At 42.5% G+C, this 19,931-nt stretch overlaps 2 protein-coding genes across 2 annotated transcripts in view; one reads left to right on the forward strand and one right to left on the reverse strand.

Annotated features, from left to right (window-relative positions):
* The window catches only part of AKAP9 (A-kinase anchoring protein 9), a 45,434-nt gene extending 39,955 nt beyond the window's left edge, over nucleotides 1-5,479 (forward strand). The window contains exons 24-29 of the mRNA XM_059818332.1: nucleotides 26-226; nucleotides 609-841; nucleotides 1,848-1,933; nucleotides 2,805-2,925; nucleotides 4,110-4,249; nucleotides 4,937-5,479. Of these exons, the coding sequence (XP_059674315.1) occupies nucleotides 26-226; nucleotides 609-841; nucleotides 1,848-1,933; nucleotides 2,805-2,925; nucleotides 4,110-4,249; nucleotides 4,937-4,980 (825 nt within the window). The 3' untranslated portion in view covers nucleotides 4,981-5,479. The remainder of the gene's footprint in view (nucleotides 1-25; nucleotides 227-608; nucleotides 842-1,847; nucleotides 1,934-2,804; nucleotides 2,926-4,109; nucleotides 4,250-4,936) is intronic.
* A 351-nt stretch (nucleotides 5,480-5,830) lies between these two features.
* Nucleotides 5,831-18,348, reverse strand: LOC104251559 (lanosterol 14-alpha demethylase). The gene is made up of 10 exons (XM_059818806.1): nucleotides 18,175-18,348; nucleotides 17,288-17,386; nucleotides 16,160-16,336; nucleotides 11,297-11,423; nucleotides 9,969-10,143; nucleotides 9,679-9,798; nucleotides 9,030-9,225; nucleotides 8,348-8,443; nucleotides 7,253-7,421; nucleotides 5,831-6,941 (listed from the first exon to the last, which is right to left on the reverse strand). The coding sequence occupies exons 1-10, from the start codon at nucleotides 18,346-18,348 to the stop codon at nucleotides 6,763-6,765; spliced, it is 1,512 nt and encodes a 503-aa protein (XP_059674789.1). The 3' UTR covers nucleotides 5,831-6,762.
* Nucleotides 18,349-19,931: the final 1,583 nt, after the last annotated feature.

The raw sequence follows: 19,931 nt of genomic DNA on the forward strand, positions 1-19,931 counted from the left end.
CAAATACAGTTTCTTTTGTCTTCAGTCTTCTAGACACCCATCGGATGTTGGAGTTAATATTGATACTCTTGTTGCCTCTGAGAAGGAAATTTGGAACAGAGAAAAGCTGTCACTGCAGAAATCTTTGAAACAAGCCGATGCAGAGCTCTCCAAGCTGAGAGCAGAGCTCAGGAGCGAAGCTTTCCTCAGAGAACTGGGATCAGATTCTGAAAATGCTGTTTTAAGGGTAGGAAGACTTTGTTGCCCACATACTAACTACAGCTGCTTTTTTCATTTTGATTTGGGCCTATTTTTCATTGTGTTCATTCTGCTTATTCTAAGTAAACAGATATTAATTCAGGTTTAAAATTTTCATCCTCAGATACCTAACTCTTAGTTTTTCTCCCCAAAAATGATATGTTGTCCTTTTGTGTGTCCTGTATTTCTTGCTGCTCAGGTGATGGTCAAATTACGAAGCTACATTCAACAAGTGTGAGCAGTAGTGCAGTCTTCTCCATGATAGCAAGAAATGAATAATCACAGAAATGCTGTAGGAGTAGTGATGTCAAAAGTCTTAGAACTCTAATAATTCTTGGAGCTTATGGGGGCTTTTTTTTTTCTTCTTGTAGAGAATTTATGGCAAATACCTACGAGCAGAGAGCTTTCGGAAAGCTCTCATATATCAGAAAAAATATTTGCTGCTGTTACTAGGCGGATTCCAGGAGTGTGAAGAAGCCACACTCGCCCTCATTGCACGAATGGGTGGACAGCCTTCCTACACAGACCTCGAAATCATCACCCATCGTTCAAAGGGTTTTACAAGATTTCGCTCTGCAGTCAGAGTGTCCATCGCAATTTCAAGGTAAACTGGAGGAAGTTATATTTCTAACAGATATGACTGTGCAGTTTAATATATACTTTTCTAGCTCTCTAGTGGAATCTAGAATTTCTCATGTTCCGTCCTGTTTAAACTATACGTTTTTGGTAGTCATGAATATAGTAGATACTGCGTAGGGTGACAAGTTGAGCAGAGCATAGGTAAAATCTGGAATAAGAATAAGCAGTCTGATTGTAGTTGAAAATGGCTCTGTATTTGATAATCAATCAAAGATGGAGTGTATTGTATAAAGTAATAATATTAGAAAAAAAATTACTAGCAATTCTGGGGTATGCACTTATTTACAAAGGTATTTTCTGCAACTTAATTTCCTTTCAAGGTTAAATTCTTACATGTAAGTATTAAGATTTATGAACTACTTATATCCATCTGGGTAGTCCTTTGAATTCACAGACTTTAGGTCCCAGCCTGAGGATGAACAGGAATAGATGAGGAAGAACAAGTGAAGGTCATTACTGCATAGTGCTGCCATGTTGCTAGCAAACCTTCTTCACAACAGTCTGAACCCCCAAGCACTTCTGCTTGCTATTGATCTGAGCCTTGTGCGTAGTATAAATTCAAGGAACTATACATATACCTGGTATAAGTGAGGCTTTTACTCACAGCGCTCTGCGGTTACAATTTTGGGGATGTGACAGGGTAAAAAGTCTATTTAGTATGATTTCAAAATGCTGATGCCCTGTTTCTTAGGTGCTTGAGCCGTTTGCTATCCACTTGGACTTATGCAGCACCTCTGGAATCAATGGAATTGCAGAGGTGAAGCTGAAAGCAGATTTGCACAAAAGATGTTTTTCTCAGGGATATGTATAAGGATGTTTTCTACTTGATCTTCAGGTTTTAGATGCCCATCCATTGATTTTGCTTGGTGTTCAAGAAATTCTTATGCCTTCTAGAATACAACAAGCAGATTATTTTTAGCAGACTATTTCATTTATCCTGAAATATTTATTTTTTTTAATTTGAAATGCAGAATGAAGTTCCTGGTTCGTCGATGGCACAGACTTACGGGTCCTGGTATACTAAGTATCAACAGGGATGTCTTTAGCCAGAACACAGGTAAATCATAGTCCAGTAATGACTAAAAAAATGGTATTCACAAGTCACACCACTGCTTAATGGTGATGGTTTTTAATTTGTATTTTCCTCATGGGGAATGAATGGGGTGCTGCTCCTCCTTCCTTTTGCCACAATTCCTTGGATTAACCTGTTTCTCAGGTTTCTGACAGTTTCCATGCTCAGCACAGACACTAATCTATTTGCTTTCTCTTCAGTCTTGTTTTGCTCCATTGTGGGTGGGATTTAAAAAAATATGGCAACTTTCCCTATGGAGTGTTTTTGTAAAAACAATTTTATCTGCATCACTGGGTTTCTCTTAAGAGATCTGCACCCTCAGCTCTAAGAGGGGATGCTGAGGATAGGAACGGACAGAGGAATCGTAGCAACTACAGGTCCCCCACAGCAGTGACTGTGGAATTTGGATAATGAGGTGGGATTCCTGTACACAAAAAACCATTAAGACTGACCTTGCTACATTACTTTTAATGTGACAGAGACAGAGCCTGTTGACCAGCTCTCTCTGGTCTTTTCCTCAGAACAAAAGCCTGTCATTCTTTTGATATAGCTTAAGGTTTGGGAAATCCGGTTTTCTGTTTGCTTTTTTGGTAGAAGCCTAAGGAGAATCAGAAGCTTTTTTATTAATTCTTGGCTATCTAGGTCTTCACTAAAACCCTGTCCGGCTCAGTCTGTGAGGGTTTTCTCACTGACATCAGTGAGGCCAGGATTTCACCTCTGGTTTTCTCTGAAGCAGTCTGAAAGTGGTCTATATTTGTTAAACATTTTTGTGATACGCAAACAGAAAACTTGCATTTGAGATTCCCAGTGAAGTGCAAAACGTTTGTTTTCAATACATTGTTTTTTATATTTCTAGGTAATGAATTACGGCCTGATTCATTCTCTGGTGGCATGGATCTTTATGGAGAACAGAGGCATTCCTATAGATCCAGGTCAGACATGGAGTCTCCTAGATCTCCTGTAAACTTTCAACATAAGTACGTTTTATTTTAGATTATTATTCTCTGTCAGAACACTGTTTAACTAAATAACTGCATCAGTGCTGACTGCTAAGGTTTGTAATTTTTGATGCCATAAGATTTTTCTACTTTTTTTGTAAGGATACATAACAAACTACATCTCAGGCCTTCAGTGTGTGTTCACTTATTGCCTAATCAAGGCCAAAGCTTGCAGACTTCTGCTGTCTGATTTGTGTCACGTTTTTGGAACTGGTGGTGGATGACTGGATGGAGCTACATTTACCTACCTCTGTAGAGTCTAGGCTTTGTGACTAAGCAAACCTCTGCTGCCTGTCCCCCTTTCTGGTTGGCAGCAGGGTTCGGTATGGGGAGGGGCTGCCTCATGTGGAAGGGAAAAGCAGGGCCACTCGCTGTGGCTGGGGAGGGTCATCTGGTTACTGTGGGCCAGGAGGAATTACCATGACCTTGTGGCCAGAGCGTGGGTGGAAGCTGCTTGTTCGGGATTAAACCTTTTTGGATGGTTGTAATAAGCTGTGATACCAGAGGTATTAGTGAATGACATGCCAGTGAAACCAGGTATTTTTCACCAAAGGCAAGGTTTTTAGGAGTGCCGTCAGCTTTTGATGACTTCATACAGAGTTGTGGGCTCTGAGCTTTACTGAATATCTGATTCTTGCCATTTTGGATCTTTGTTTGTATATAAACCACCTCAACATTTGTAATCTTAGTTTGTGGCAACCATAACAGTTTACATAGAAAAAATGTTTAATCTCTTTTAGCCACTTTTTGACTTGTAGAGAGTAACGAAGAGAGACAGAATCCTGTAAAGATGGCTATGTCCTCGTTCACACGAGCTTCTTAATAGAAAAGCAACCTTGAATCTACCATGGCTTCTGCTGCAGTCGCAGTAGGCATTTACTGGTCAGTCTTTGTCCCAAAGAAATGCAGCAACAAATAAGGTGCAGTAGAAAGAAAAGGCCACTGGGAGAAGTGGTTTCTCTGGGGGAGGCAGTACAATGGCTTGAGCAACAAATGGCAGGGACGTTAAATGCGTATGGATGTGCTGGCTACCACAAGGGTAAGTTAAGGGACAGGCAGTCAGTAAGGTATCCCTACTTAGACTATTTTGCTGCGTCTGCTGAAACTTCCGTTTTATTTGAAATTTTGCTTTTCAAAAACATCTTGTGTTTTTCTGCCCCTAGGTTCCATGGTACACATGCTGATTTAAACCCAGCCTCTTTCGCCTGTTCTCAACTGCAGAACTATGATCCTGAAAGAGCTTTAACAGATTACATCAATCGGCTGGAGGCACTACAAAGGCGACTCGGCAGTGTGCAGTCAGGTAAGGGCTCAGGCAGTCCTCCCTGTGACTCCTGGGTAGCACAAGGCATGGTTCCAATTTAGAAAGTGTGTGCTGGTTCTCTGAGATGCGTAACAAACATCTTTGATTTTAGGTATTTTCAGCCTTAAACAAGAGGCGATTCTGAGCTGTAGCAAAAAGCTCATAGAAAAGAAGATGGTAAAATTCTTTGCAGGGAGACATACAAGTGTGCTTTAATTACGGACTTTGAGTTTATTGATAACACTTCAACTTTCCCTGATCTCTAATAAATGTGCAGCAAGGATTCAGTTGGCAGCTTATTAAGATTTTAAGCTAGATGCAGAAAAATGTACCCAAAACATTGAGGTGTGGGAGTTCAAGGGGTATTTCTTCTCCTACCACTTTGGCTGCAGAAGTCACAGCCTTTTTGTCCCATAGATGATGGTAATTTTTGTGCTGTCAAAGGGAACACATCAAGAAAATTGTCATATCAATGGGACTTAATTTATCAAACTTGATGTGGGGGTGATTTTTGCAGTTACTGTGTTAAAGTCTTACTTCAGCATAAAATCCATCATTTGAGGAAGTTCTGTCCTTAAAAGATTTCCCCAAGTCTTTCACACATATTCAGCTGAATAACATGTCATTGGTGAATTCTCATCTACTTATTCCAAACAATCTTGATGGAAATCTTTCTCCATCTTACAGGTTCGACTTCATACACTCAGTTGCACGTGGGTATGAGAAGATAATAATACTCTTTCAACAACTCCATCACTGGCAGTGATGTTAATGGATTGCCTTCTGTAGATCCGTGCTCTTTCTGTGCTTTTGTATAATGTGTATATTGTGGGACCAATATGAACACAGCTATACGATTGTATACAGTTCCATCCTGGCACACCCACGCAGACTGGGATTTGTGTATATAGGCACTTTGTGTTCATGAAAAAAAAAAAACAAAACTGAAAAAACCCACCATTAAATTACATGTATATTTGTGGAATGCTAATTTAAATGATTAACTTATGAAGTGTGTATTTATCAACAGGGTGCAAAGATGAAACTTGTGTATTAATGAAATTGAGCTACATTCAGCGAAGTTTACTTGCACTTTTTCCAGCAAGGCAACTGAAGTTACATGACTCGTAATATTTGCTACTGGCAGTGCAGACAGAATATCACTTGTAGAGACCTATTTTTGTAATGGTAGAAGTTTTGAATTTTATGGGTATTTTGTCAAAGTACTGAAATAAAGATGACTTCATGCTTTTAACTCTGTTCAAGAACCACTCCCTTCTTCACACTGAAAAGGTTGCTCCTACCTGCGCTCCTCCTACTCCTCCTACTCCTTTACTTTTTAGATTCCAGAATGCTGCTACTAATGAGAAGACAGGTACAAGCTTGGTTTCTGAAGGGGCTGGAAGGGAAGATACTGCACTCCCTCAGTTGCCGAAACTGATACAAAACCTTGAGTTTGTAACGGTTATAACCGAGTTTAGAACAGGGTGGGAAGCTCTTTGCAGGACCGACAACAAAGAAAGAAAGAAGTTTATTACAAATTTACTTAGTAAAGCTTTTCAGAATTGACAGGGTTGAGCACAGAAAACTTCCACAAAAGGTTTGTTTGTAAATTTAATTCAAAGTTCCTGTGAGCCAGAGCTCATTACCATTTATCATCACCACTCTTGAACCAAACACCATCTAACACTCCTGCATGAGTCAGTACAACATGGGGACAACATTCAGCTATTTCGCTTAATTTGTGACCGTTTTATACACAAACATGTTATTTACAAAATTAATGTTGTTTATATCATCATATTGTCACTTTCACACTTACATCAAGCTTCTGAGATCACTACTTTCAGAAGGATTTTTAGAAAGTTATTACTTGTTGCTTTCTGAACCTAAGCATTTTACATCTGCTTCAAGTTAAATGTTTAAATCGTTTATTCTCAGAAAAGACTTCTCTGTGAACATTTTGTGATCTGCCTACTGCTCAGCTGTACAGCAACATTTTTTAAATAAGTATGTGGGCACTCCCAAGAGTTAGCCAAGATCACACCTAGTGCGCTTGGAACAGAATTGCAAATACCAAAGTACATTTCCCCCCCGTGCCTGTTCCCTGATGGATTTACTGTAACTGGATACAGAGAGAAGGTACACAGCCTTACCCCTTGTTATCTGGGGAAAAGTAATCTTCAATCATTTTTCAAAATCAAAGAGTTCATTTATAGAAATTACTTACTTCCTCACCTTAAAAAGCTGGCATGCATCTTAAAAGTGTTACATCAATAGAAAAGACACTTTTTCTTTAAAAATGCAATGAGAAAGTTGTAGAACAAGCAATTATACACAGCAGCATTAAATGGTGTGGGCAAATGATAGATGCAACGACTGCATTTTGTAGCTTATTGTAGCTTTCCTAACAGTAGTGCAACTGTTTCCATTTGCCACTCATTTTGTCACAATTTTACTCAAAAGTCTGTTAGTTTACATGACTTAAGTAAATACGGTTTTAGCTCCAGAATTTACACTGACCTCCTCTTGTATCTGATAACAGGGTTACTAGGTGTGTGTATCATTGTCGTATAATTTATAGTCGGAAAATAGTCATCAATGAGATCAAATTCATACAAACGAAGCAAAGTAGACCAAATAGTCTTAATCTGAACATAAGCAAAGTTTTCTCCAATGCAGCGATGACGGCCTAGAAGGAAAGCCATAAAAAGCCGTTAGCATACTTAGCTCAATCACCTTTGACAACAATCTAACTTCAAAAATTTTATGCTGACAGTAATTGCTTCTTTCCTTACTAAAGAACATGAGGCTCTGATCCTGTACATACACCATTATGTGACTCCATCGAAGTCTTGTTTTTATAAGCTGTCACTGCATAAACCAGACAGAATCATCTGGATGAGATTGTGCTATTCTGGCCTCACCAGAAAGCATTATCACCAAAAAAGCATTTGCAACACTACACAATCACTCAGGAAGGCACTGCCTTTTCCTACTCACCAGCGCCAAATGGAACATATGCAAATTTCTCTCCAGCTGCTGGGTTATCCTGGAGATACCGGTCAGGCTTGAAGTCTAGAGCATCTTTCCAGGAGTCCCTGAGTCTGTGATTAACAGTGGGAGATACACAGACCTGATGGCCAGGGGGAATATTATATCCAGCAACAGTCTACAAGGCAAGAGACAAGACCCCACACATCACAAAATGTCTCCATTTTTCTTTTTAAAGTGTTACCTGAAGTGCTATATCATGAGGCTTGAATTTCAAAAGAGATTTTGGCTAAGCTCATTTAAAATTAATGCAGCCTAATACTTTATTGTATTAATTGTACAGGGCACAATATTCAAGTAGGTGCCGGAACCTTTCAGCTGCTTTAACAAGGCTGGCAATTCTACAGAAAAAGTTTAAAAAAATGAACGAACTTAATTTGTGGAAAGCATTTGTCATGGTAGGGACATTCTTTTAAAAAATTATTTGACTTTCAGTCTTATTTGCACAAACAGCAAGTTTTCTTTCAGATTTACCTAGCTTGTATAGTATTAAGTGCAAGCCAAATTTTTCCAAGATAGCTATTAAAAATACCTGGCAAACAACAACCACAAAATATCTTTAAATGGTAGCACCAAACTAAGAACTCAAGTGAGACTGATAGCTAAAAGAAAGGGTCAGTTTTGCTGAGTAAGACTGCACGTGGCTGTTACTAGGTCCCCTCAGAGCCTTTCCCTTCTCCAGGCTCAACAAACCCTCTTCCCTCAGCCTCTCCTCACAGGACAAGTGCTGCAACCTCATACCATCTTGGTGGCCCTCTGCTTACTTCGCTTCATCAACATCTTGATTGCTGGAGGCCAGAGGGGTCTAAAACTATAATATTTCCAGATGAAGGTAACAACTATCAAGTTCAAGGTATTAATTGCTTTCCTGAGTCAACACCGGCTACACTCCCACTGATACAACCCAGGATGCCATCAGCTTTCATCCCTGTCAGCAAACACTGCTCACTCGTGTTTTTCCTTCTGCCAACCAGGACACCCCCCACCTGGCCTCTTCCAGCCCTGTTCTACTGAAGTGAAGTTAGCTCCAATAAGTGTACTCACTTGGGGAGTTTTGGCCATTCTCATCATCGTCATTATAGGAGGTCTAAGCCTTAAAGTTTCTTTTAGACAGCGATCCAGCAAACTGAGATCCTTCAGCTGAAAATACAGAGAAAATGATATTTCAAAACATAGCCAAGTTTATTCAACACAAACAAAATGGTATTTTATACCATTTAAAAACATTAAAAAAAAAAATCAGAGTAAGCAGCTCATATTTACATGTACTTCATTACCTACCCTGGTAATTTTTTTCATTTGATTCAACTAAGAAGGAAAAAAATCTCTGACCAGTGCAATCAATTATGACTAGTTTCTTACTAATCTGTCTCACGAGTGTTTTCTGATGTCTAATTAAAGAACAAGGTCACACTGCATCCCTTTCCTCAGTGGGAATATTAGGATCTTCCTCCTCTACAGAACTATAATTTCTTAAATCGTAGGAACTGTAATTTCCTTAATCAACACTGATTAAAAAGAACAGTAGCAAGCTGAAACTTTACTTGGTGAGGAGGAAGTGGAGGAAATATACTGACAAACAGTGTTATCACAGACTGACTGTGCCATATTATTATTATAACACAAAGCATATGACTATATTTCACATTTTGGTTTTTTGTTGTTTTTTTTTAATAAGCATCTAAAAGTATAAAAATACTCATCAGGAATTACGTAACATACAAACCTGGTCGTACGTTAATGGTGGCAAATCATCCCCACAAACTGCTTTTTGTTCTGCATAGCACTGTTCCTGTACTGATTTGTCTCTGGCGATAAAGAAGCCAAGCCAGGCACTGGTGGTGGAGGATGTATGCTGCCCTGCTAGGAGCAACCCGATGAGCATTCCAGCAATTTCATCATCTGTCAGCGGACGGCCATCCCTAGGTTAAAGGGTGTTAACGTTAGACCTTCATTTGATCAGGTTTCCAGTTATGGTAGTACTTACAAATTCTTCTAATGTACTTCTTTCTCCTCCTTCTCTTTTGTTGCCTACTCTAAATGGAGCAGCAGAAGATCAAGGGGTAGCGAGAAGGGAGAACAGAGGGAGAGAGACTCTCTAGGAGCCTTAAAGAAAATCATGACTGAACAGCCAGCAAAGAGGAAGGAAGCAACTTCGTGACCACTGATGAAAATCTCAGAAATGTAAATAATCATTTACAAATAGTTTTTAAGCTGTTTTTAAGAATACAGCTAGGACCAATTGCTGGTAACAAAACCAATTCAGAACATGAGGGAATATTTCTTATTTTTTGGTAGATGATAGTTTTAACTGAAGAGCTCAAAGCTAAAGTAAAAACTTCTACAAATGACAAGTCTTCAGAGGCTTTGCTTACTTGTATGAAGCATCAAGTAGAGTTTGGAGCATGTCATCTTCCTTTTCCTCAGACTTTCGACGTTTCTGGATAACCTTGTAGAAAATACTCTTTATTTCTTTGTGTGCTCGATCTCGACGTCTGCGATTCAAAACACTTCTATTAGCAACTTTATAGAAAGTAACACATAAAATGCTTATGAGGATTTATTGGGACATCTCGAACATCCTACAAACAAAAAATGGGGGAATCTAAACAACAAAGACATTCAGATAAAATGCTTAAGTTGCTTCATCTGTTAATTCTGGTACCTGAAGCTTGGCAGAGGTAGCCAACCCGGCAGAAGCCAGGCAGCATGAGTAAAACCCCCATCCAAATCAGCATACAGCTGAGCCACCTTCTCATTCAGTAAGCTTCTTATTTCTTTCCCGTGTAAGCAATGACTTGCTGTCAAAATGATAAGTTCTGAAAGGGCTTCAAACAGGTCTGAGGAAAGATTTGAAAAATGTTACTGAAGATGCATTTCAGGAGACATGTTATGTTTTACAGGTTATTCTTTGTTTTTATTTTGTAGAAGAGAAAAATAAGTAACTGGACACAGATTAATAATTTTAAACAGAGTTTTAGATTATTTTACTAGGAGAATGAGGCATCTAATTTTAAATTCCTGTGTGTCTATCAGGTGTCTCTTTAAACAACTTTTTAATTAGATCGCTGATTTCAGGAACTTTTTTCTAAGGTGTTTCTTTCTAGAAATTTTTCTAGGAGAGCTAGTAATCCTTCCAAAGTAAGCCATGCAGCACAAGCTCAATCCTTAATAAATATAGAAGAAGTCATACAAAAACTTAACCTTGAAATCCAAATCCATGGGAAAACAGTTAGTTTTGCTGCTCACTGAATTATTTTTATATAATATTGAAACATTTAAATAAATTATAAAATTATACATTATCATATTATTAACTATAGTGTACATAATACAAATTATATACTTACAAAATACATAATAAATATATTAAAATATGTACGTATTATATATTAAATATTACATATTTAAATATACATATATAAGTTTAAGTAATACTTCTGACACTGTTATGCTACTGTGGGCTTGCAACAATGGTGACGGGCTCTGTCTAGCAGACTAGCTGGGAAAGACAGGTGGGAAATAAAAGAAGAATTCCACTTAGATCACTAACCTAAACGTAGCAGCTTCAAGGATGCAGTTTTTCCGTGTAGAAGATCCCTGAGCTAAGACCTCTGACACAGGCTCTGGGAAGTCAGAGCAGTATCTTTTCCTAGGGACTAAGAAGTGGTTATGCTGAGCTGACTCATCAAGCAAAAAGAGCATAATTCAGCCAGGCAACAGGTACACTCTCTCTGAGCTGACTAAGCAAGCAAAAGTAAGATAGTCCTTCACTCCTTTCAATGATTTTCTGAGCAGCTTTATTCTCCAATAGCCTTAAAATTGATTAAACAAAATATGTATTTTGCACATTTCTTCTGATATTCAGTACAGTTTTACCTACGTCATTTTTAATTTCTTTAATATTGCAGTAAATCGTTTACAAAAACATGCTGCATTGGCCTTAATTCCTTCCCGGAAAATCAGAGGAAAAATGCATCTGATCTTGCTTACTTCTTTCCCCACTTTCTCCCCACGCTTTAAAATACTCCTTTGTTTCTTCTTCAATCACAGATACATGCTGTTTAAACTGGGCAATATTTAGTCCAGTTTTGAGCATCTTCTTCTGTTCCAAAAATACCTAGAGGAACCAAGACAGAAAAAACAATTAGTACAAGGATGATCATATTAATGTAATTTAAAACTTATTTATCATTTGTACTATAAGAACATACAGAAGTAAAAAGGGATTATGATTAGGACTGCAGGGTGCAACAGATACTGAAATTTAAATAATAGGTAATATTCCATTTTTTACCTTCTTTGTTTTTCAAGCAAAAGTTTAGAAACATCCAAGTAAAACAGTAGCTCAAGGGAGCTGCAATTCTCTCTTCTGCAGTACCAAAAAAAAAAAATTTTGGTATCTTTGTTAAAACTTCATTGCTGAAGATACAAGAAGCATTCAAGATTGAAATATGGAACGCATACGTAATCGCAAATATAATCAGACCTGTCCTTGCAACATCTGGATTCAGTCTGCATTCCTTGTTATGTGGCTTCCTTGCTTTCTCGCCCCCAGAGCATCTGTCTTCTCTCACGCAGTAATACCTTACCTCTGGTCTAGAGATGCACCTTTCTTTTACAAGGCCCTCTGATCTCACTGCCCAGGAAGTTAGACACAGAAGCAGGAAGCAAGCTGCTTCCTAGGAAAATGGTGAGCTTCACATCCTTCTCACCTCTCCCTCTTTTTCTTTGTATAGACTCATAGGTAACAAACCTATCTACAGGTAAAAAGCCCATTATTAGATGAGAACCATTCAATGGATTGACAGGACATCTACTCAGAAAATTACTCAATGAATTTTAAGCCCTAATCATGAATTAGGGCATCTGCCCTATAGATCTGCACTATACCATGAACAACACGCCAAAAATTGTCTTCCCACCAAGGGGTCTGCAACTATAGTTACTTACAAAACAAAAGGCATGAAAAGAAAGGTTACTGCCTAAAAACTTCTGTTTTCAGAATGCAGTGGTGACTCCAGCAGTCTATCAGAGGGTACACATGCCACGGAGCAGAGAGACAAGCACATTTTCCTTTGCAACATGCTAGCCCATCTCCATCTCCAGCTTGATGGAGACACGAATGGCACACAGGAGTGAATACATCCTCTGCCATTTCACCTCCTCTCAACATAAAACTATCTGCAATAAGCTTGGACGGAGGACACAGAGTGAATATGAGTTGATATATAGACTATGCATATTAACAAACAATTCCCAGAATTACTAGTAAATTCCTTTTAAAGAGTAAGGGGTGGTTCTTCTAACCGCCATGACTGAAAGTCATTGTCAAGACTGAAGAAAGAGAATTAGCAGCTTGAGCAGAGAGAAGGGGGCCTCAAAAGAAAGTTCTGGATGATCCATCAATGGTAGAATGCCAATGAAAGTTTGAACGGCTCTCTAAATGCCTTCCCAGGAGATGCTACGGATGTCACCTGTCTGGACTTCTGTAAGGCCTTTGACATGGTCCCCCACAACATCCTTCCCTCTAAATTGGAGAGATACGGATTTGATGGGTAGACTGTTCAGTGGATGAGGAATTGGTTGGATAGCCGCATCCAGAGGGTAGCGGTCAATGGCTCAATGTCCAGATGGAGTCTGGTGACAAGTGCTGTCCCTCAAGGGGCCGTATTGGGACCAGTACTGTTTAATATCTTCATCAATAACATCATAGACAGTGGGATTGAGTGTACCCTCAGCAAGTTTGCAGATGACACCAAGCTGAGGGGTGCGGTTGACACGCCTGAGGGATGGGATGCCATCCAGAAGGACCCGGACAAGCTTGAGAAGTGGGCCTGTGTGAACCTCATGAGGTTCAACAAGGCCAAGTGCAAGGTCCTGCAGCTGGGTCGGGGCAACCCCTGGTTATCAATACAGGCTGGGGGATGAAGGGATTGAGAGCAGCCCTGCAGAGAAGGACTTGGGGGTGCATGGATGGATGATGGATGAAAAGCTGGACATGAGACAGCAGTGTGTGCTTGCTGCCCAGAAAGCCAACTGTATCCTGGGCTGCATCAAAAGAAGCGTGGCCAGCAGGCCGAGGGAGGTGATTCTGCCCCTCTACTCTGCTCTCGTGAGACCCCACCTGGAATACTGCGTCCAGCTGTGGGGCCCCCAACATAAGAAGGTCATGGACCTGTCGGAGCGGGTCCAGAGGAGGGCCACAAAAATGATCAGAGGGCTGAAAGACCTCTCCTATGAAGAAAGGCTGAGAGAGTTGGGGTTGTTCAGCCTGGAGAAGAGAAAGCTCCAGGGAGACCTTACTGCAGCCTTTCAATACTTAAAGGGGGCTTGTAAGAAAGACAGGGACAGACTTTTTAGTGGGGCCTGTTACAATAGGACAAGGGGCAATGGTTTTAAGCTAAAAGAGGGTAGATTTAGACTAGATACAAGGAAAATTTTTTTTACGATGAGGGTGGTGAAACACTGGAACAGGTTGCCCAGAGAGGTAGGAGATGCCCCATCCCTGGAAACGTTCAAGGTCAGGTTGGATGGGGCTCTGAGCAACTTGACCTAGTTGAAGATGTCCCTGCTCATTGCAGGGGGGGTGGACTAGATGACCTTTAAAAGGTCCCTTCCAACCCAAACTATTCTATGATTCTATGTCTGAAATGAAATTATGGTGGTATCACCATCCAAAATCCAGGTCACCTCTAGCAGAATGCATTCTGGCCACAACCAGACGTGCTGCCTCGCTAGCTTCATATAGGGAAACACACAACTAGAGATAATCAGAGTATGTCAATAGCAAAGTCCCTGCATCTCCTAGCTGTGGAAAAAAGTGATTTTCTGAGGAACCCAGGTGATTTTCTGAGGAACCTGAACCTGCAGAGATAAAAAGGAAGAAGTCCTTCTAGTATCAAAGGTATGAATGAAGTAGACTTATCCACAAACACCCAAAGCTTGCTGAGTAATATGAAAAGATTAACCTCTTGACTAAAGCAGAACTCAAACACGTTCCAGGGAAAAAACTAGGGTAAGTGTAGAAAAAGACCTTATTTCAGAAAAAAAGCAGTATATGGTGAACCAATGAGGCAGGCTTTAGTCATCCCTATATGCCTGAAGAACATAGTTGTAAGAAATGCCCATTTCCAAGGAGCTTATAGAAAGTTCTATAAAACTCCTGAAGGATGAGATTAGATCCCATCAAAGAACTAGCTCTTGAAAGAAGACAGACATTCAAATCTATCCATGAACTGTAGAGTGTGAAAGCAGAAGTCAAAACAGCTCTAACATCAAGTGGATGGACTTTCACAGAGAGACAGACCAGCACCTTGCATTTTCAAGCAGACATCCCATGACAGTCAGAATCCAAAGAATAAGCACAACACAGTGAAACTCTGGCCAACTTAGCAGTCTATGTCTGATTCACAGACACTTTCCTGAAACTAGTATATACCAGAGAAGAACAGGAAAGATGTATTGCAGAGAATCATGTACCCTCTACACTCTAGCAGCTCCAAAAGGGACCCTTGACTCCATCCCTGACTTTTTGAGGAAGGCCTCCACTGTCAGAACTTGTAGAAACAAGTCTGTTTGTTAGAATGGCCTCACTTGTGGAGGGGATCTCCTAGGACACAAGAAACTATCTCCTACTTGTTATCCAGGCTGCAGTCCTGCTGGTTTCATTCACAAAGGGATGAGAGGAGCTACGCAAATCCATCAAGTGCAAAAAAACCCACCACCCAAACAACGAAACAATCCTCCCCTCAAACTTTGTGACACTGTCTATCCACAATTTAACACTTCCTGACAAAGCAGGAGACAACTAAGTTCTCCTTTACTTATTTACAAAGTGGCAAGTTGTTGGTAGTCAGTTGTATATGAGATTTCCAGAAGAATGAGGTAAGAACAACATACATACTTTGTGGATCACTGCAAAACGCCAGTGTGGAGTAAGAGAGACTAGGGATTACTGCCCCTAAGCCACATAATTAATAGGGGAACAATCACTGCAAGTACCTTCGGCAGGGGAGAATGAAGAGTCATGCTAAGGAGGAAAAGTCTTGATGGCTGCAGAAACTATTACCAGTCAAATGATAGGCATCTACACAAACAAAATAAAGCCAAAACTGAAAATCCAAAAATAAAGTGTATCACAACGCTGTTTCTGCCACCAGACTACTCTGTGGTACAACAGGCTGTCGATGTCAACATACACTGAACACAGAGTCCCAGTGGAGCAAGTCTGACTATGGAAAAGTTGGCTTCTGCAGTTTAAGAGCCTGTCATGACAGACAACTCGCACAAACAAGAAAGCAGCCAACGCTTAGTTCGGAAACAATGCCACATGACACAGCCACTGTGCTTCCACACCCATGCAGACTGTATTCTGTAAACAGACACAGACTGATTTTTGTCTGAGCAAGACAAACCTTGTGGTGCAAACTGTCAAATTGATACTCCTGTATCTGGATTTGGTGTGGCATAAATGAAAAGTTATCACTCTTAAAGCTCTCTCAGAAGGAAGACCTAAAGTTGCTTGTAAGGGAAAAGTAAACTGCAGTCAGTGGCATGCTACAAGGGAAGGAAAAAGAGACTCACGTATTAGTTTTTTCTCTATGGTGGGATTAGATGCTTTCAAGAACAAAAAATAGCATCCAGACTGACGAATGGCCGGGTGGTAAACAAAGCAACTTAAACATGTTCAGTCTTGATTATCCAGCTGAGACAATTTACCAACTGCATTCTGCTTTGCTGCCAGAATTGTGTATGAACACACAACCCCATCATACAGAACCAAGAGCTCAGGGCTGCCTACTTAGAATTTAAATTATGCTACTTTTCTACTCACCTCATATTTAAAACACATACCGTATTAGGGACATCATAAGCAACTCCCTTGCCAAAAACTGGTGTAGTTAACCGAGAGTACACATCCTCTGCATTCAAATCTTCATTTTTACTATTGAAGAGTAGAGCAGCAGCATCACTACCCAGTAAGTATGTGAATGTCTTGCCAACCATAGTGAAACTGAATACAGGTCCATACTAAGAGAGAAAAAAAAAAATTACCAGTTTATTTTAAATAAGAACACAAATCATTAAATATGTATCACTTTAGGTACAGGCTTCCATAAATCACTTACTTTCCCAAGAAGTGTTTAGAGACTTAATAAAGATATTAACATTTTAAACCACATTTAAATTATGTTCTCAATGTACTTCCTAGTGATGTTATAACAAACACACATGATCTTGCACATATTAAAACCATTTAGTCTGAAAAATGTAAATAAAAGAACAACACACTACAAAAACTAGCAGGGAGATTACAGCACATACAGTCTCCAGTAATCTACAACCACTGTCTCAAAAAAATCTGGATTTCAAGTTATGCATAGGTAATTAAGAGCAAATAAGATTTTAAAGTTTACATGCCATCTCCAGCAGATCTTCACATACTAAATTTGGCTTTCTCTGAGCTAACCAAGCTAAGATTTAAGCTTATGCTTTAGACAATGTGAAACAGATCAATAAATCTTATTTCATTGGAATTAAGGCTCTACTTCTTTTGGGCCCTTTTAACATTGGAAAGGGCCTTAAAATTCATCAAATTGCCTACAGAGGTGGTTAGCCACATTCCAGCCTGGTCACAGATTAGTAAAGAGTGAGATTAAAAATTCCCAAGTAAGGCAAGAAATAACGTCACGAAAATGTTTTTTTTTAATTAACTTGTGATTCAGCTACGAGCATTACCTAAATACACAGACACATTTTTAAAACTCTGAATCACAAGAGAGATCTCAGAACACACTATTTCTCTAACAACAATATATATAAAGAGATCTGAAGAAACCAGAGCCTACTCTGCACACTCCACTCCATATTTGAGGTGGTAAATGAGAATGAACTGATTTTAATCAGGCTCCAGATAGAGAACTTAATAGATACACAAAAATATTTTAGCATACGTACAGCCAGTCATGTGGGAAAACATACCTTGTCATAAGCATTTTCCAAAAATTCAATGGGACTTTTTCCAAATGCAACTGCATGTCCAAGGAAAGGGATGCTTGATGAAATATAAGGTGGGTATTTCTGTGGAAGAAAGAGAAAAATAAATATTGGATTTTCTTCACAGACTAATAAAATAATGTCCATTTACATAAAACTAAACACAGAGGAGGCTTTAGACATGTTTTGTTTAAACTTTTTTGTGAAAAGGGCAACTTTGGACAACTGAATCTTTTTTTAAATAAAGTAACAGTTTAACAATTAAGGTGGTGGCTAACCTGCCTCGGAAAGCAAAGCACAAAAATACTGCAATTGGAAAGAAGGCAGTCAGAAGCAAAACAGTGTTGACGGTTTGTTAAACAGTCCCCCAAAAGCATCAACGTCAGTTTAGTAACGAGTTTCACCCATACGTGGGAGCCCTCTTTCAAGCTGCGCTGGTGAAACAGAAGCGGGCACGGCCTTTACCTCTACAAAACCTAAGCACCTCTGCTTCATGCGGTACCAACCAGCGGGGCGAAGGGACAAGCCAGTGCACCATTCCCGTCAGAAACCGCCGCTGGGGAGGTCCTGGGAACGCCCCTCGCCCGCCGGAGCCCGCTCCGGCACACTGGGATCTCACCGCCGATTTCTTCGCGCTCCCCAAGAAGAGCTGTCCAGAGGCGAGCGCAACCCCGCTCCCCCGTCCGCCCGCCCGCCCGCCCCCGAAGGGAGGCCGCCCGGCTCCCCCCGGCCCTCTCCCCTGCCGTCGCCTCGCGGTGACCACCCCGCCCGCGGGGGGGCGGCGGAGGCCCCCGGGCCCCCTGCCCGGCCCATGCCTCTCCCTGGCGCCGCCGCGGGCGGGCCTGAGGCACCGCGCGTCCCCCAGCGCCTACCCTCTGGTCGGACCCGACGTGGCGCCGGTAACCCAGCTGGAACAGGTAGCCGAGGCTCAGCGCGAAGGCGGAGGCGGCCAGCACCAGGGAGAGGGGGTTGCCGACGGCCACCCGCTCCAGCAGCGACCCGCCGACCTCCATCAGGCTCAGCATCTCCTCCGCGCGCGCCGCCATCCGCCGATCTGCGCGGACCCGCGCGCCAGCCCCCTCCGCGCGCCGCGCCGGGGTGGGGCCGGCGGCCGCCACGCCCCTCCGCGCTGGGCTGATCTCTGCCCATGTGACGATTCCTGGCGCCTGAGCCAACCGGCGGCCGCGCTTCACGGGGCGACAGCATCTGCCGGGCTGCGAGGGGCGCCATTGGGCGGCGGGGGACGGGCGGTGGGGCGCCGGGGCGTGGTTGGCGGCCGGCGGCCGGCTGGGGTCTCGCGCGGCCTGGCGCGGGCGGCCGTGGGACCGCGCCGGGGCTGCCGGCGGGAGAGGGTTGCAGCGCCCCAGGCCGCAGCCCCGAGCCCAGCCGCCCAGCGCGGCCTCTGAGGGGGGAGCGGGGCCCCGCCTGCCTCTTCCCGCAGCTGTTCTTCCCCGCGGCCTTTCCCGCTCCCGAGGGGCTCTCCGCCAGAGGGGCTATGCCCGAGGCCGCCCCAGAGCTCCTGTCGAGGCTCCTCGGTCTGGCCTTGACGGGGCCGAGCACTGCGGCGTCCGGCGCGGTCCCTTCGCTGAGCGGCTCGGTGGCCTCTGCCCTCTTCCTCAGAAGCACCACTCAGGCCTGTGGGGCTGCAGCAGCTTCCTGGTGCCACAGCCCTTGGGTAGCAGCACGCTGGGGGTTAAACACGCGTGGGGAGAGAACACACGTGGAGAAAACACGCATGGCAATAAAACTCGCATGGGATAAACTCGTGTGGACAAAGCAAGCGTGGGAATGTACTCGGGTGGGCTAAACATGCATTGGTATGGACTTGCTTTGAGGGTAAACTTGTGTGTTGAGAAACGTGACGGTATGACCTCGTGGGGGTAAACGCACGTGGGTTTGAACTCCCATGGGAGAAACACACGTGGGTATGAACTTGCGTGGGGTAAACACGCGCAGAGAGACACGCACATGGTGCAAACTCATGTTGGGATGCGTGGGTGTGAAACACGCATGTGGAGAAACATTCAGGGGGACGTGCGTGGGGGGATCGTGTGTGGGGATGACCTGCACCAGGGGGCCCGCCTGGGATAACCCACACCAGACAACCCACCCTGGATAACCCACCCGGGATAACCCACACCAGGATAACCCATCCGGGAGAACCTGTGCCAGAATGGCCCACCCAGGATAACCCGTGCCAGAAAACCCACACGGGATGATCCACCCATAACAACCCACGCAAACTAACCCATCTTGGATAACCCACACCAGAGGCTCCATGTGGGACAACCCACCCGGGACAACCCAACCATGGTAATCCACACCGGATAACTCCCCTGGACAACAGGCTGTATTACACCAGCAACGTTCCTCAGAGAAGCGAGGATGCAGACCCGCATTCTGCGCCGCAGAAGGTTGGTCTTGCAAACAACAGGACCCTGCCCCGCAGAGGCTGTAGCAATCAATGCCTTGTGCATGTCAGGCCTTTATTTGCCCGATGATTGCACTTGCAAAAATCATGCCACTTGGAAAGATTTCACAGATGGGGCCCCTACCACAGCCGTATTAAAAATAGTAAATCTAAGAGCGGATGCTTGGTTAGAAGCCATGGCAGATCTCAGCAGGGCAC

The sequence above is a fragment of the Gavia stellata genome, chromosome 6 (genome assembly GCF_030936135.1).
Source record: "Gavia stellata isolate bGavSte3 chromosome 6, bGavSte3.hap2, whole genome shotgun sequence".
NCBI lineage: Eukaryota > Metazoa > Chordata > Aves > Gaviiformes > Gaviidae > Gavia > Gavia stellata.

Excerpts from the sequence above, each read along its gene's own strand:
- LOC104251559 (XM_059818806.1), bottom strand. The coding sequence starts at position 18,348 with ATGGCGGCGCGCGCGGAGGAGATGCTGAGCCTGATGGAGGTCGGCGGG. Across the intron at positions 9,226-9,678 it reads CTACTTGATGCTTCATACAA|GGATGGCCGTCCGCTGACAG; the intron begins GTAAGCAAAGCC and ends CCTTTAACCTAG. Across the intron at positions 7,422-8,347 it reads GAATGGCCAAAACTCCCCAA|ACTGTTGCTGGATATAATAT; the intron begins GTGAGTACACTT and ends CTTGCCTTGTAG.